The sequence below is a fragment of the Neomonachus schauinslandi genome, chromosome 11 (assembly GCF_002201575.2).
Source record: "Neomonachus schauinslandi chromosome 11, ASM220157v2, whole genome shotgun sequence".
NCBI lineage: Eukaryota > Metazoa > Chordata > Mammalia > Carnivora > Phocidae > Neomonachus > Neomonachus schauinslandi.
The window spans coordinates 86,241,399-86,259,015 of record NC_058413.1 but is presented as its reverse complement, the minus strand read 5'-3'; the positions used below and the strand labels follow the sequence as shown (position 1 = coordinate 86,259,015).

Genomic DNA, 17,617 nt, shown 5'->3' with positions numbered 1-17,617 from the left:
TGCTGACCATGACATTAACATTTCTGATTACATTTCAAAACCTTATTCTGACATCCATTTTATTTAGGAGGCCAAAGAGATCCTAAAATTTAAAAACATACACTTATTTTAAAAATCTGTGCCTTTGACATAAATCTTGGTACAATTCCACACTGCAATTTATTGACCTTATTTTTTTTTCTGTTGATAGAGTGACCATTTTTGAGCCTATAATCCTGAGCTCAGAATCAAATGAAGAAGGGGAGCATTTGCTTTTCCACTTACTTTACTCCAGCATTTGCTAACTTGTTACCAGCGGGGGGAAATGTATTTGAGTAATTAAGGGAAACCCAAAGCAATATTGATACATATCTCTGGGAATAATGGTTGCAAGTTCTATAAAAATGCCTCTCCACTTCTCACATGGTCAATGGGGAAAAGGCTCATGGAAAATGAGAAAGTACCTGGGCATCTGGCTACAAATCTTAGTTCTTTGCCCATGCGGATGGCTTGGCTCACTTCTTTGGTCTTGTTAGATGGATTTCAGGATGTCATATGTTGTTTCAACCCAGGCTGTTCCCCAGGAAACACAACTGTTTGTTCTCTTTTCTGGCCTAGGCTAAAACCATGGTGCCATCTTTTTTCCAAGCACAGTGTCTCTGAATAGGATCTCCTTTATCTTTCAGAAATCTGTGAACTTCGCTGGTTTTTCTGTACGTGGGAATATACTTTTTTTGGTGTCTATATTTCTGTAGATTTAAATTTTATACATTGAAACATGTTGCTTCCTACTGGGAAAAAAATTAATGCGATTTAAGAAGAAACCAAAATATCTCCTTGCCTGCCTTTTTCTTTTGGGAATTGGGCACCATATCATGAAAATTATGGGAGCCTTGAGATAAGGATTGACTCTTCTCAGGCAATGTGAGCCAACACCAGTGCTTAACTCATTAGCACTCCCTGGAAGAAGCAGAAGGCTTTAACTGTATATGCATGTACATTGATTACCTAGAACACTAGAAATATCAGAAAGGAAAGTTCCCTGGTAAATTGTATTTTAGAATTTTGGAAGGTAGTGTGATATAATTAAAAGAGCATGGCCATGAATCAGGTGGATATCTGTTCAGGTTTCAGATGTACGCCTGTCATTGAAAATTTTTGCTCAGACTAAGAGGTAGGTTTGCGCAGAGTCTAGCCCGTGGTCGTGCTCAGTAAGCTTTCCTTCTTTTGTCTCCTCTGTCCGTTGCCTTCAGATATGGGTAGAATTTAAGAGGCGTGACACTAATTCAGTGTCTCATTGAGCCTGTCTTCTTTTAGAGAGATTGACCCTTCCTACTGCCCTTAACACAGGGTGAGTTATTATTATTATCTTTTTTTAGTGAGCAAATCAGTGTCAATGTTGCAGACCATCAAGTTGTAATACATAAATCAGAAGCCTGCCCTTCCATTCCTCCTCTCTTCCTAAACGTGTATTTGCCTGACTTAGGAGAAATTTCTAAGCAGAAGTCTTTCAAATTGGTTTGTGACATATCAGATTATTAGCTGTTAATCTCTAAAACACTCAAGCTTCCTTAAAAATGGGCCACATGATTACAGCCACTGTGGAAAACAGTATGGAGGGTACCTAAAGAAATGAAAAATAGGACTACCGTAGGATCCAGCAGTCCCACTTCTGGGTGTACATCCAAAGGAAATAAAGTCACTTTCACAAAGAGATTTCTGCACTGTTATGCTCATTGCACCATTATTCACAGTAGCCGTGACATGGAAACAATCCAAGTGTCCATTGACAGGTGAGTGGATAAAGAAAATGTAGTGTACACATACAATGGAATATTATTCAGCCTGAAAAAAATCCTTTCATTTGTGACATGGATGAACCTGGAGGACATTATGCTGAGTGAAATAAGCCAGACACAGAAGGAGAAATACTACATGGTCTCACTTATGTGTGCAGTCTAGAAACTCCCAGAAACAGAGAAGAAAAGAGTTACAGAGAGCTGGTGGTTGGGAAAAATGGGAAGATGTTGGTCAAAGAGGACAAACGTCCATTTATGGGACAGATATGTTCTGGAGACCTAATGCACAGCAGGTGGTGACCAAAGTTAATAATAATGTATCGTATACTTGAAATTTGCCAAGTGTGTTCTTACCACACACAAAAAAAGGCAATTATGTGAGCTGATAGGTATGTTAATTAGGTTGATTGTGATAATCATTTCACAATGTATACCTATATCAAATCATCCCGTTGTACACTTTATATAATTTTTATTTCTCGGTCATGCTTCAGTATAACTGGGGGGATGAAAGGGAATTGCAAAGGCCCAGAAACTTCCAAAGTAGTATTTACCATGTCCTCTCAGATTATTAAAATCACAGTGCTTTTAACAATAGGTTGCTGAGTCAGTTAGTGATAAAAAAAAGATAGACGATACGAAGGAAGAAAAGAAGTGTCTGAGGCCAGCCACTACTCAGTGTTTTGGCAGTTCCTGCCTAGAAAGGCAATACATGACATGAACAGAACATTTGTCCTTACCTCTAGGGGTGTGAGCTCTGGTCCTAGTTCAGACATCAACTTTCTGTGTTTGTCACATACCATCTGCCTCATACATCAAAGGCCAGGCTAGAAAAAGTAATGTCTGTGTTCTGTTATTCACTGTGTCATTGGCTGTAAAGCACATAGCCTCAAAGTCTTCATTGTAAATGGTTAGACTTAATGCAAAGATAGTCTTTTGCCTTGAATAGTTGCGATCTGGATCACTTAATGGGGATATCAGATGAGTACAGTTTTATCCCTGCACTTCCTGTGCACGGAGATTCAGTTGTGCTGGAGAAGTTTACTTGCATGCATTAATACTCTCATTCTCAGCACCCTTGTTTAATTCAGCTAATATTTATTCAGTTGGTATTCTTGCAAAGTATGGGAAGTACAGTGTGGGAGATAGAAATATAAGACTCTACAGCTGGATTGAGAAATGTAAGAGAGACACATTGTCTCTGAGTGTGATAACTACTGATAAAATCATTACCTCTCGGTACCAAAAAGGGACCTTAAAAACTATCTAACTCCCTTGTGTGCAGATGAGGAAGATTCCGACAAAGATCTCATTATGGACTGAAGGCTACGTGAGCTTAATGTTGGTATTGTTGAGGGTAGAGTTGGATCTTAACAGACAGGGTTTGGCTCAGTGCAGGAAGGGGGAGGCCTTGTTGCTGTAGGGAGCAACCACCTTTGGTCCTCACTGGCCAGTTGGGTAACCATGGTCCACATGGTACACATTCACTGTTTTGCAGAATCTTATTGCTGTTATTCCTCTTATCTTTTATTATCTACAGGAGCAAGACTCAAGCATGAGTACATATTGATATTTCTGCTGTATAATTTTCCGACTACTGTTTATCTGCCACTTGATCTTAATGGCTTGAGCAGGAGAGAAAGGGAGAGGAACTGGTCCATTCCATCCCAACAAGATTCTTCCACCAAATACGGAGATGCTCTTTCCTCCTCTCTTTGATAGGGTGCATCTCTCCTAAGTTGGAGCCCTTCCTGCCACGTAGTTCTGTGTTCCCTGACCTCATTCACTGTATAACCTTTAAGGGTGCACTTTTACCAGAAAACAAGGGAATTACCAGGAAGAGGAGACTCGACCACAGAAATGATAAGACGGACTGCCTGACATGGAGACAGCTGGATGAAAATGCCTGTACGTTGCCGATCGTTACGGCAAAGGGAAATCTTCTGATGCCTGAGTATGTTTGGGGGGCCTTACCAGACCCTGGTTTCTTTGAGAGCACTCCAGTTTAGCAACTTGCCTTCTTGTTCCAGCAGAGAATTCTTCCCACTGGCCCTACTCAGTAGAACCAGTTTCCACCTTAGAAGCTCTTTAGGTATTCTCTGGTAAGGCCCAAATGCCTTCCCAGCCTGTGTTTTTTGTCTTTCTTAAATTTTTTTTTTTTACAGTTAGTATTTGGCAAATTTGTATACTTTTACCTGTTTCTTTTTATTCTCTATTAGTCTCTGGTTAGGAACTCAGCTAATCTCATCCTTCACATCTCCATTAAATGACATTCTTTTGGGGGCATCCTGACCACCTATATTTGGTTAAATCCTCTTGCTGAATGCTCTTTATAGCACCCTGAATTACTGCTTTCTTAAGTGTCTGCCATCTGGCCAGACCATAAGCTGGGCAAGGACCTGGTCTGTCTTGCATACTGTTTTATCCCCAGTTCTTGGCACAGTGTCTACAGGAGGTATTCCATAATTTGTCAAATTAAATTGAATTTTATTCTCTTTTATCCCACTTTGTTTCTATTCTTTGCAACCAAAGGCAAGCTAGAGAGAATACATTTAAGCCAGGATTAGAATGCATAGGGAGAAGGAGGAAATGAACTTGAATTTGGAAAATTACATTTTGGCATGAGATAGGTTCTAAGTTTGGCAGATGATTTTCCTTCTGGGTAATGAGGAGCTTGCCTATGGACCCATGGGGCCACTTCCAGAAAGGTAACCTCCTGTGACTTTTTCTAGAAACTTTGCCCAGTGCCCTGGCATGGTGCACATTTTCCCAGCTTGCCTGCTAGAGATTCCGATACTATGAAGATCAGTCTGGATGTAGCAGAGAATGGGGTTGGGGGGGGGTAGTTTCAGAACTTAAGTCAGAAGATTTCCTAGTGAGTAAACTTACTGGAAGTTTGTCATTCTTGAAATTCTCTGGCCATTTTCATTGAGCCTGCGCTCCTTCCCCTTGTGCTACTTCCTCCTTCGGCAAGTGTCTTGCTTGTTGCTGCTTTTTCCTTTTCCAGCCCCTTTGACAAAGTCATACGCCAGGGCCCAGTCCTTGATCCCCTGTTGTTTGTAAGTGTTTCTTTTTGGGAGATGGATTTGACTTTCAGGCCTTCAACTCTGGTTCTCGGGACAATCTCCATACCCATCTCTGAGCGCTTCTGGGCAGGACAGTCTGTGACCGTCCCTGCCTGTTAGGTATCATTGATTGGGTATCTGATTGTCACTCCAAACTAAATAAGCCTCTGTAAGCCTTGTCTTTTCTACCAGGACATTCTCACATGGCAGGGGTGCCACAGTTCCGGCTGGGACCGCTAGAGTCTTTGAGTCTCCCTGTGCCTTGCATGTGTCTGCACCTGTCTCCCACCCCCGTCTCGTGGTTTTCCAGATCCTGTTGGGTTTTCCTTGACAGTGACTCTGGCATCCATTCCTTCCCTTCTCCCCACCACCCAGCTCCTTCTCTTTTTGTGACAAGGCCGTGTACTCTCTAGAACCCAGCCATCTGTCCTGAATTCCTAGGGTTCTTATGGCACCCAGCATTGCCACATGCTTCTTTGTTTTCCTGTTTTGTTTTGTTTTGCTTTTTAATTTTAATGTCTCATTTTCCCAATGAGCTGATTACCTTCTTGAGGTCAGAGATGAGGAATTGTTTGTCTTCCCGTCTCTAGCAGTTAGCGTAGAGCTGCGTAGCTGTGGGTCAGGTTCACTGATGACCATGACAGTGAGCGGGAGGACTCTCCTGGTCTGCATCCGTGGGACGCCAAGACCTTAACTAGAACTGGCAAAGCACAAGATATGAAGCAAAGGGGTAGATTAGGTTAGCACAAGAGAGCAGTGTTGTTACTTCTAATGAACAGAGGCACCTCCAAAATATGGAACATGAGTTCCTTTTGAGCGTTGGAAAAAGTCAGTGCCTCTTTTGGGATCGTTCTTCGTTGTTGGAAGATATTGCTTTTCCTGCTCATTATCTGATGTTAACCTTCAGCAAGCTTGTGGAGAAGTATCATATTGCCACTTTATAGAAGAGGAAACAGAAGCTTGGGAATCTGGTTTGACCCGAGGCCGTAGAGCCCAAAGGTGGCAGAAGCGCATCTCCAGCTCTGATCCTCTGGTCCCAGGTAAAAATCAGCTCAAGTAAGACAAGGAATTCAACATTAGGAAGATGCGCTTCCTGCTGTTGGCCTAAAGAAGTTTGCAATTTTGTGAGAAATAGAGGAGTAAACAAACTAACTCTTACTCCAAGGTTTGAATTAAGGGTGAATAAGGACACAAACAAAATGCTGTGGGCACATGAAGGGAGGAGTGATTAATTCAGCCTTTGTACTGAGCAACAGCTGCTCTGGGAAGCTTTCTGTCAGTGAGTGGTTATGAGGTGTGGATGAAAGCAGGTGTGGGCGTCTGAAGAAAACAGAATGGCCGGGAGGAGACAGACAGTGCCATCTCCAGTATGTTCCTTGGCAGAAGGAGCCGGGGAGTGGCGAAGGCTGAAGGTGGATGGTGACCACATTTGGGTAGTTCAACATTCTAGGCAGGAGGGGAAGGTCCCTAAACCTGTCGGCCCCAACTGGCTTAATTGGTTTCACTGAGCTCTCGGTGTAGCCCAGTGTTCCTGTGGGTGGCTGCAGTATTGATGACATTGCAGGCTGACTGTGATAAGACTGAGCTTGTCTCTGTGCAAAAATCAAGAATCTGGAAAGATGGCACCATGCCGTCAGCCTACCAGGGTTGCTCCGATGTCCTTTGCTCATTTTCCGAACTTCCTACGTTTTTCTAAATCCCACCCCCCAGTGTGTTCTCCCTACTTCCTTTATTTTTCAACCTTGTGAACCATCTGAAGTTTTTATTTAGCCAGATGTTTATTCCAGACGCGACAGTATGGCAGTCTCATGTGGATTTTGGAATAAATTTATTCCATGTGTTTTTAATTCATTCACACTTAACCCATCAAAATGCCCCCCTTTTTTTAATGAAGTAGTTAATGGCTAAGGCATTTTTGTCAGCCTTTGAGTTGGCCTCTTCAAACATTTTCTCTTTTCTTTAGTCGTACAGAACCATCCTAGAAACTTGGTGCGTGCCAAAGTCAAAAGGCCCCTCGGAGCGTCTTTATATTTGCTTTCATCCCTCTTCCCCTTCTTTCTCATGCTTTTAGATTCTCCACCTAGACACACAGTGACGGAATTTTCATGTCTGGTTACCACTTACCCTCCACTCAGCCTTTCTTTCACCCTCTTTCAGCATAAGACAGGGCCAATGAATTTTAATCCCCGCATCTCCTTTCCCTGCTATTGTCAAAAATTGACTTTGGTCCTTCTAGCCTCTCCCCAGCTCCATCCTTCTTTGCCTCCATCTTTCTTAACCTTGGGAAGGGCTATGCTTTGGGCCTCTTAAGTGTTCTATGGATTTTTTTTTATGGGTCTGCAAAACCTGCAAATGATTTCTGGACTCTTGATAGTTTTAGGGGATGTCCAGCTAGGTCAGCCCTTCTACCAGTTTCCTTTAGATCCCTTGCTGCTGTCAGTCTCTCTGCATAGTTGTAAGGGCATTTGAGGACGTCCACGTGGCAAAGAGAAACTGGCAGATTATGGTGTGGAGGTCTTACTTTGCCTATGAATGCACAGAGGAGGAGGAGACCCAAGTGCTCAGTTCACGAGTATGTTCTGCTTTCTCAGTAAGAAAACATATCTGCGGGGCACCCCGGGTGGCTCAGTTGGTTAAGCAGCTGCCTTTGGCTCAGGTCATGATCCCAGGGTCCTGGGATTGAGCCCCATGTCAGGCTCCCTGCTCACTGCGGAGCCTGCTTCTCCCTCACCTCCTAGCTCATGTGCTCTCTCTCACTATCTCTGTCTCTCTCTCAAATAAATAAAAATCTTTAATAAAGAAAAGAAAAGAAAATGTATCTGCTTTTCTTTGGCTTCCTCACAGAGCATCAGGCAACTCCAGTGAAGGCAGGAAAGGAAAGGGAGGGCATAGCAATGAAATGCCCACTGGGTACTTCACAAAGGGTAATGCATTTCATCCTCACAGAAATCTTCAGGGGTGAACTATGATTAGCCCTGCTTTATGGAAGAGGAAATTGAAACGAAGAAAGTCTTGGTAACCTGTTCAAGATCACTCCACAAGTCAATGGTAGAGATCCTCTTCTTTCCCCTACCCCAGATTACCAGCCAATTGGTAGGAATGTGAGCCTCTGGGAATCATTTGGCATGGGTGATTTTATGATTTTTCCCAGGAAGCTCAGCTAAGAGCCACCCAGTTGTCCCATTGAGTCTGTCAGGTTATCTGAGTATTTCGGCACCATGTCTTTGTGTGTGTTGCTTTCGACCCTCTGAAGCTTTCAGCAGATATATAGGTCACACATTCCTGGAACATAAATCAGTCAAGCAAGCAGCTTGGAGATTCTTATCCACTCAGACCTTTGGCCCTTGCCTGTGTCAACCGGAAATGTGGGTGTGGAGAGTCGATTTGGGGACTGGTATGTTGGAAGAATGGAAGAGAAGCCCACGGGAGATGCGTAGGAACAGAAACTGTTCTTTGGGGATTCTGCTCTGAAGTTCAAGTACAGCTGTAGTTGGAGGGGACAGACTTCTGCCATGAAGGAAGATTTATATTGAGGAGATGTGCCTGGACCGTGCCTCTCCCTGGCCCAAACACATTCATGTGCACGAGCTTACAGTATCCAGAATCAACACAACCGGAAAATGTTCTGTTTAGCCTGCTGAATGTTCTGTATCATCCCAGACACCCTGGGATGTCCCAGGGCATACCGACCACTGATGCACTCAGATTTTCTAATCCAAAACCAGATTCTCAAAACAGCCAGTCGTTTGGCAGGGAATGACTTCTAGGCATACAATACAGACAGTTATGTGATATCCGTCCTGCAGCAAAACATTGGCTAGGGGGATTGGTTGAGGGAAAACAATGATTAGAAAATGCCCATTCACTGTGGTCATGTTTACACTCCGTTTGTCAACTAAAAATGTGTTTGTTTAAACAATGTCCTTGGTTTATAGTCATTACTCAGTAGCAGATAATGTGCTTGAATTTCACAAGTGTATGTGAATGATCTGGCAGAGCAGGGCAGCTGTCTTCAGTCAACATTTTCACATAGTGATAATTCTCAGGGAAAGAGAAAGACGTACTTAATACATAGCATTATACATCATCCGCTTTCCCAGTGACCGCAGTGCCCCCTAACGTATGTGTTAATTGTAAATTTTTCCCTACTATTTTCTCCCTACTATTTTTAAAACCTACATTTGATTTTCAGCCAAAATATAAAAATGTGGCTGGATGATCTCACAGTACGTTTGTGGGAATATGAAATGGGAGTTGCCAGAGCTTTGTGAAATTAAAGCTCAGGGCCAGTGTGGTTTCGTTGGGAATCGGGGCATATAGTAAAACAAGAGAAGACAGCAAACATCTGGCTAAAGTGTATTTTGTCTCACTTTTCTGCTCCCTGGTTGGTTTGCCTCTTGGGAGACTGACTCAGTGCGTAGCACGCACGTTACCCACCCTGACTTCTGGTGCGGCTGAGCTCCTTCTTTCCAAGGACCGACAACTCAACACATTACCCCACCGCAGTCGTATTATTTACAAGGGCAGTCCTCCTGAAACCCCCAAACATATATGCTCATCCCAGTGGCCTTGTGTATGCGTCTCCAACATCACACGGTGCTCGAAGCCCGTGAATAGAGTGCAGCTTTGTCACTGAACTTGCCTCAGAGTTCGGGTCAGGATTCCTACAACTATAGGCTTTGGTGAAGGACGGTGCCGTAGATCATGGTCATTCGTTAGAACTTTGTGTTTTTCTTTTTTAAGTAAGCTCTATGCCCAATATGGGGCTTGAACCCATGACCCTGAGATCAAGAGTCGTGTGCTCTACTGACTGAGCCTGCCAGGTGCCCCTGTTTGTTTTTGATGAAGGTTTTTTGGTTGGTTTTAAGTGTTACAGAACCAAATCGCATAAATCTCCAAAAGCCATTTATCTGTTGTTTGAGTTAATGCACAATGTTACGTTAGTTTCAGGTGTACAACATTGTGATTCAATAAGTTTGCACATTCTACTTTGTTTACCACAAGGATAACTACCATCTGTCCCCATACAATGCTATTACAATATTATTGACTATCTTCCCTACACTGTGCCTTTTATTCCCATGACTTACTCATTCCATAACTAGAAGCCTGTACCTCCCATTCTCCTTCACCCATTTTGTCCATCCCCCAAGCCCTCACCCTTCTGGCCACTATTGGTTTGTTGTCTGTATTTATAGGTCTGGTTCTGCTTTTTGTTTATTAAATAGTTTTTAGATTTCATTCATGAGTGAAGTCATGTGGTATTTGTTTTTCTCAGTCTGATTTATTTCACATAGCATAATCCCCTCTAGCTCATCTGTGTTGTCTCCAAGAGCATGAGCTCATCCTTTTTATGGCTGCATGATATTCCATTATGTATATATTATATATATATCTATATTTATATAGCCCACATCTTCCTTATCCATTCATTTATTGATGGACACTTAGGTTGCTTCCATATCTTGGCTGTTTTAAATAATGCTAGTAAATATAAGGGTGCGTATGTCTTTTTGAATTGATGTCTTATACCCAGTAGGGGAATTACTAGATCATATGGTAGCTCTATTTTTAAGTTTTTTGAGGAACCTCCATACTATTTTCTATAATGGCTGTACCAATTTACATTCCCATCAACAGTGTATGAGTGTTCCTCCTTTTAAATTTTATTTTTAACTTATATTCAGTAAAATTTCACTATTTCAGTGTATGGTTGTGAGCTCTGACAAATGCATCCAATTGTATAACCCAGAACCACAGTCAAGATACGAACCAGTCCTGTTACCAGGTGGTAAAGCTACACTTGGGGTGAGCGTAGTGTGAGGTAGAGAGTAGCCCGATCACCATGTTGTACACCTGAAACAAGTGTCACATTGTATGTCAACTGCACTCTGATAATAATAATAAAAACCCAGCCTTGTCACCCCCAATTATCCTGTGTTGCCTCTTTATAGTCAAATTCTTCCTCCACCCTTAATCTCTGGAAACCACTGATTGCTAGATGTCTTCTCCATCTCTAGTTTTGCCTTCTCCAGGATGTCTTGTGAATGGAATTCTGCAGCTTTTGAGTCTGGCTTTGTTCACTTAGCGTAATGCATTTGAAATTCATCCATGATGCTACATATTCCCTTATTATTCTTGAATAGTGTTCCATGATTCTATTGTATGCATGTATGTACCACAGTTTGTTTCTGCATCCCAGTTGAGGGATGTTTGGATCATTTCCAGTTTTTGATAATGACTAATAATGCCACTATAAACATTTGCATATAGGTTTTTATGTTTTCTTTTCACTTGAATTAATACTAGGAGGGGGGATTACAGGGTTATGTGGTAACTGTAAATTTAACTTCGTAAGAAAATGCCAAACTCCTTTTCAAAGATGCTGTACTGTTTGCCTGCATTCCCATTAGCAGCATATGAGAGAGAGTTTGAGTTGCTCCATATGCTTGTCAGCACTTGATACTGTCAGTTTATAAAAATTTTTAGACCATTCTAACAGATGTGTAGTGGTATCTTGTTGTAGTTTTATTTTTTTTTAAGATTTTATTTATTCACTTGAGAGAGCGAGAACACATGTGCTTAAGTGAGGGGAGGGGCAGAGGGGGAGAGAGAGAATGTGGAGTAGACTCCACGCTAAGTGTGGATCCTGACGTGAGGCTTGATCCCAGGACCCTGAGATCATGACCTGAGCTGAAATTAAGAGCCCACTGCTTAACTGACTGAGCCACCCAGGCACCCCTTGTTATAGTTTTAATATGCATTTCCTTAATGGCTAATCAAGCTAAGCATCTTTCCACGTACTTATATACTGTCTATGTATCCACTTCGGTGAAGTGTCTGCTCAGAACTTTTGTTCATTTTCTTATTGAGTGATTTTTTAAATTGCTGAACTTTGAGAAGTTTTTTGTATATTCTGGATACAAATCATTTGTCAGGTGTGTGATTTGCAAATATTTTCTCCCAGTCAGTAGCCTGTAGTTCCATTTTCTTAACAGTATCTTTTGCCAAGTAAAAGTTGTTACCTTTGATGGAGACCAGCTTTTCACCTTTTTCCTTAATGTGACATTCTTTGGGAGTCAAAGCTAAGAATTCCCTGTCTAACCCAGAGTCATGAAGATTTTTCTCCTATGTTTTCTTCTAAAAGTTTTATAAGTTTATGTTCACTTTTGGATCTATGATCCATTTTCAGCTGATTTTTAAAATAAATTATGAGTTCTAGGTTACAGTTTTTTTGTTTGCATATGGATATCCAGTCATCCCAGGACCACTTGTTAAAGACTATCACTTCTCCACATTATACAGTTTTTATTTTAAAAGAAAGAATATGATTCTACCTAGCATGAGAACTCAAACATCTTCTATCACGAAAGAAGAAAATTCCTTAGACCCACTGGCTCAGGAGTGGCTGAAAGAGAGAGTCCCCTTTGTTCGGAACACCACAATATTTGTTTTACTAGCGGTGTCCTAAAACCAAACATATTTTATGTATTGCTGGATTTCTAGGTTGTTGAGGTTTTTTGTTTGGTTGGTTGTGGGATTTTTGGGGTTTTTGTTTGTTTGTTTTGCTCAGCTTTTTAGAAGAAGTTTTAACTATGGGCATGAAAATTCTTTTTTGACAAATTGGACATATACTAAAACTTTACAATGAGAACAAAACTGAAGTTCATTTAGTCTAACTCTTCCTTTTTTAAATTACAAAAATAATACGTGCTTGTAGTAAAATCTAAATACGGGTGACCCTTGAATAATACGAGCTTGAACTGCATGGGTCCACTTAGCTGCAGATTTTTTTTCAATAAATACAGTACAGTACTGCAAATGCATTTTCTTAATAACATTTCTCTAGCTTACTTAACTGTAATAATACAGTATATAATATATGTAACATACAAAATATGTGTTAACTGCTTATCGGTAAGGCTTCTGGTCACTGGTAGGCTATTATTAGCAGTTACGTTTTTGGGGAGTCAGAATTTATACAAGGATTTTCAACTGTGGGGTCAGTCCCCCTAGCCCCCACATTGTTTAGAGGTCAGGTGTACTACAGAAGTATCATCTAGGGAGTGGTTTCCTACTACTTCTCCGCTTCCTTTCATTGGTCCCTTTGATGGGCTTCTCTTCCTTTTTATGACCTCAGATGTTGGTGTACCCCAGGGCTCCATCCTTGGATCTCTTTATTTCTTTATTTCACTTGCTCTGTAGGTGGTGTCATTTAATCCTCTGGTTCTGTGAGCCACATGTACTCCCAGGAGTCCAGGTTGTGTCTCCAGCCTAAGCTCTTCTCTGAACTCCAGACTGGTACATGTAGCTGCCTCCTCAGCACATCTACCGTGTGTAACAGCAGCTTCTCTAGAACAGAAATCTTCGGGGCGCCCGGGTGGCTCAGTTGGTTAAGCATCTGCCTTCGGCTCAGGTCATGATCTCAGCGTCCTGGGATCTAGTCCTGTATGGGGCTCCCTGCTCGGCAGGGAGTCTGCTTCTCCCTCTGCCTCTGCCCCTCCCCCTGCTTGTGCTTTCTCTCTCTCTCTCTCTCTCTCTCTCTCTCTCTCAAAATAAATAAATAAAATCTTTAAAAAATAAATAAATAAAACAGAGATCTTGGTCTGCTCTTTGTCCCATCTTTCCCTTCTTAGCCAATGGCACCGTCATTCCTCTGTGTGCTAAAGCCAAAAACCCAGACCTGACGTGGCACTCCCTGTAGCTCAGACGTGACATTCAGCGCTTCTGCAGGCTCTTCCACCCCTCACTGGAAGGCACACGCCCTGAATGGACCACTCTCACTATGCAGCTGCTCCCTTTCTGGCTCAGGCCACAGTGGTGCCTAGACTTTAAGCCGGAAGAACTTGGTTTGATTCCTGGATCTTCTTACTCATCTTTAAGCTTCCTTCCAGCTCTGAAAAATGTCACGATTCAAGGTCTGGAGACCTCTCAGGAGGAATTCATAGTTGCAACTATGTGTTTTTATAAAGACCAGAGGGGGTTCACAGGCTTGCCTTTGCCCTTGTAGTGAGCTCTCACCTACTTCACTCCCATGTCTTCTCTAGAGGTAATCACTGTTAATAGTTTGGTGACTAACTTCCGGGGCTTATAAACAATGCATTTATAAATGCAGGCACACATCCAGATTTTTTTTTTAATAGAATGCAAATTGTTCCATACCTTTATTTTCTCTCAATAATTTACTTTAGAATTTTTTTCCATTTCCAGTTCATTTTTCCATGTAATCTAGCTATCTTTTTACATAGGTCTTTTTAGTGCTTACATTGTAGTTCATACTACAGATGTACCACAATTTATTTAATCATTTTGCTGTAGATATGTGGGTTGTTTTCCCTCTTTCACTATTATAATCAAAGCTGCAGTGAATATGCTTGTACATAAATCTTTGTGCCTGTGGGAAAATTGGTCTCAAATTATAGAATTGCTTGGTCAGTACTTTGAGAGGTATTGCTTAGTTTGTCTTTCTAAAAGACTATATTGATTTACGCTCTTACCAACAATATATGAGTACCCATTTCCCCATATCCTGGCCAACACTAGATATTACCATACGTCCCAAATATTTTTTAATGTTAGGGGAAAAAAAGTTTAACTCTCTTACAAAAGAGAAAGCCAAAACTCTGGTGATTAAAAACCTACAGACAGGTAGATAACTAGCCACTTCCTATACTGGTAAGCTCCTAAGCTTCTAGATGTTAAATTAGCCTGTTTCATAAAGATAGTTCCTTTTAAAAGGAAATGTCCGAATTAAAGGAATAAAGTGATTTGAGATGAGAACTACGTTGTACCTGTGAAGAAGCTTTCTGATAGTGTTTTTAAGAAGTGACATTTCATAATGTATCCTAGGAGATCCCAAACCACAGGCCCAGGTATCCTCATTTTCTTGCTATAATTCATTCCCAGATGATTTTTTTTTTTTTTCCCTCAAGAAGAATCCACCACGCAAAACCTCAAGTGTTAGCCCTGGCTGGAGACTTAATGGAAGACATAGCCATTGGTGATTTATTATTTAACAACTTTGTGGTTTCTACTGGGCTTTATGAGAAGGAGTCAAAGAACAAGAGAAGTTACCTGTTTTAATAACAATGACTGGGGCCCAAAACAGAAGCACAGGAATGAATAAGAAGAGAAATGCCAACCCAGAGGAGGGAAATACAATACACAAGTAGCACCCGGGTGTTTCTGTGACATGGGTTGGTTTTAACCCAGAGGTAGCGTGAGCGTTGGTTGGCTCACAGGCTTGCCTTTGCCCTTGTAGTGAGCTGTCAGGGCTGGGCCGAGTCCCGAAGGCGACCCCTGAGTCTTCCCTATTTTCATCAGGTATCAAGATGGGCTTGGGATGAGAGGTACTTTTATGGCATCAGTATATTAGGGTTTGAAGAAGTCCTTGAAATTACCTGCTTTTTTTTACTCGCTATATGGATGGGAAGACTGAGGCCCAGAGAGATAAAATGACTTACGTAGGTAATGATCATGACATTTTAAACACGATTCTATTGAGTAACGAAAAGCAAGAGCTCTTGAACTTTAAAGACGTAACAGAGTCTTGGACAGAAAAGTACTACTGCCTGGAAATTCCTAAGGCAGGAGTGGCACATAACTAGCTTACATGCCACCATACGCCCCTGCAAATGCCCACGGCAGACATCAGCAGTCAAACTCCGCTCTCTTTCCTCAGCCACGCTTTGACCCAGCCTGACCGGCCTCCTTCACACAGTGCTGTACGCAGCAGGTCGTAATGGATCTGAGTTTTCATGTGAATTAAAATCGGTTTTTCTTTGCCCCCCCCCGCCCTCCCCCCCAATTGATGTATCCATGTGATTCATGATGTGGTAAGAGCTCTAGACTTTAAGCCGGAAGAACTTGGTTTGATTCCTGGATCTTCTTACTCCTAGCTCTGTGATCTTAGGCAAGTCACTGAGCCTTTCACTCGGTCTTGTGTCCAAAATGAAGAAGTTGAATTAAATCATCTTTAAGCTTCCTTCCAGCTCTGAAAAATGTCACGATTCAAGGTCTGGAGACCTCTCAGGAGGAATTCATAGTTGCAACTATGTGTTTTTATAAAGACCAGAGGGGGTTCTCAGGCAGTTTGTATATTACAAATCTATTCTCTATTCTTCAGTGTGGGTTTCTAGCTTTTTCTAACTACTTCTTTTCATCTGCTCAGACTATTGACCCGGATCTCTGAAGCCAGAATTTAGGGGTTTAAAAGAGAGGGGGTGGGGACATGCCCACTTAAAACCAGACGAATTTTGGGAACCTCTTGGCGGCGGGGAGCTCGAATGTTCGTACACATCAGGCTGAGCACAGCTCACCTGCCCACCGAGCAGTTCTAGGTCCTCTTCCCCTTCTTCCATTCTACCTCCTTACGATCAGGAGGCCCCACCCGTCCGACAGGTGTGGGTGAGTGGTCCTCTGAGCACCCCTGGCTCCCTTCCACCCTGGCTCGTCTCATGACCTGCCGCCCTGTTTGTCTTCTAGGCCCCGCTTCCCTTCGGGCTTACCCTCTCCTCTCAGTGATCACCCGACAGCCCGCGGTCATCTCCCACCTGGTCTCCGCCCCCCCGGGAGCTGCCCAGGCCTTGTCCTGCCGCCCGGCCTCCGAGGCCGCCTCTGCCGAGGCCCCAGGGGGCGAGGCTCTGGGCAGCAGCGAGTCGGAGCCGGAGCAGCCCACGCCGCGGCAGAAGAAGCCCCGCCGGAGTCGTACCATCTTCACCGAGCTGCAGCTCATGGGCCTGGAGAAGAAGTTCCAGAAGCAGAAGTACTTGTCCACCCCGGACAGGTGAGAACCCGGGGAGATGACTGTCCGCAGGGAAGGCCCTTGGGAAGGGGAGATGCCTTTTGCTCTCGGGGTGGGACGGAGAGCCACAAGGACTGTGTTAGAGAGAGGTTCCTCATGATGGCAGGAGTCTCGTCCTTGGCTCGTGTAATCTCAGCCTGTTCGACAGAGCCCAGCCCACCTGCCCTCATCACACTTAAGCCCCGGCTGTATCCCCATATTTAACTCAACTACTCCACCATAAGAAACAAAGTCAAGTTTAGTGAATGGTTGCCCAGGCTCTGAGCTGGAAAATAGGTTTGGGGTTTAAAGCCACTTACAGTAGGATCAGACGCAGTGGGGTTCACTGGGCGTTTGGGACCTGTCACCTTCTCAGGCTTCTCCCCACCCTCCGACTCCCAGCTGGCTCAGGCTGCGGGCCTGGCTCTTGACTGGGAAGGCCTGGATTGATTCAGTTGAGGAGCTGTTAGATGTCCTGGTAAATTTGGTGGATATCAAGTCAGAACCACTTGGCTGAGAGACGAGCAAGACCCGGATGTGAGTCCCTTCTTTAAACGCCTTTGAGAGCCAGGTGAGGGGACTGTGACCCCTGACTTACTCAGAGGCCTTAATATCTCACCTTATTTCTTTAATTTAGTATCTTAACTACAAAATATGCAAGAATGTGTATCTTATCTTATTCCTTCAAACTCATTCTGGGGATCTGGCTGGAGATGGCTGAGCTAATATGTGATCTAATTTATTGGGAGGATTTTCCAGGTCCTTTTTCTGTTCTTTTGCTCACTTCCTTGTCTGTATTAGGTTTGTCTCTAGTCCTATTAAAGAGAAAGGGAAGGAAACTCACATGCATCTCTTAAGCTAGTTAGTAGCTGTTTGACCCAAATTTAAGAGAGAGAGGAGTATACAAATCACTGATCAAAGGGCATCTGTTTACTGATTCACTTAATTGAGCCCCCCATCAGCTGTGTGCTGGGGGTTTGCTGGGGGCCAGA

General features: G+C 42.9%; 1 protein-coding gene across 1 annotated transcript in view; it reads left to right on the top strand.

The window, feature by feature from the left end:
* Positions 1-17,617, top strand: part of BARX2 (BARX homeobox 2) — a 71,365-nt gene that overhangs the window by 40,432 nt on the left and 13,316 nt on the right. Inside the window, exon 2 of the mRNA XM_021696258.2 lies at positions 16,328-16,628. Coding sequence (XP_021551933.1) covers positions 16,328-16,628 — 301 coding nt within the window. The remainder of the gene's footprint in view (positions 1-16,327; positions 16,629-17,617) is intronic.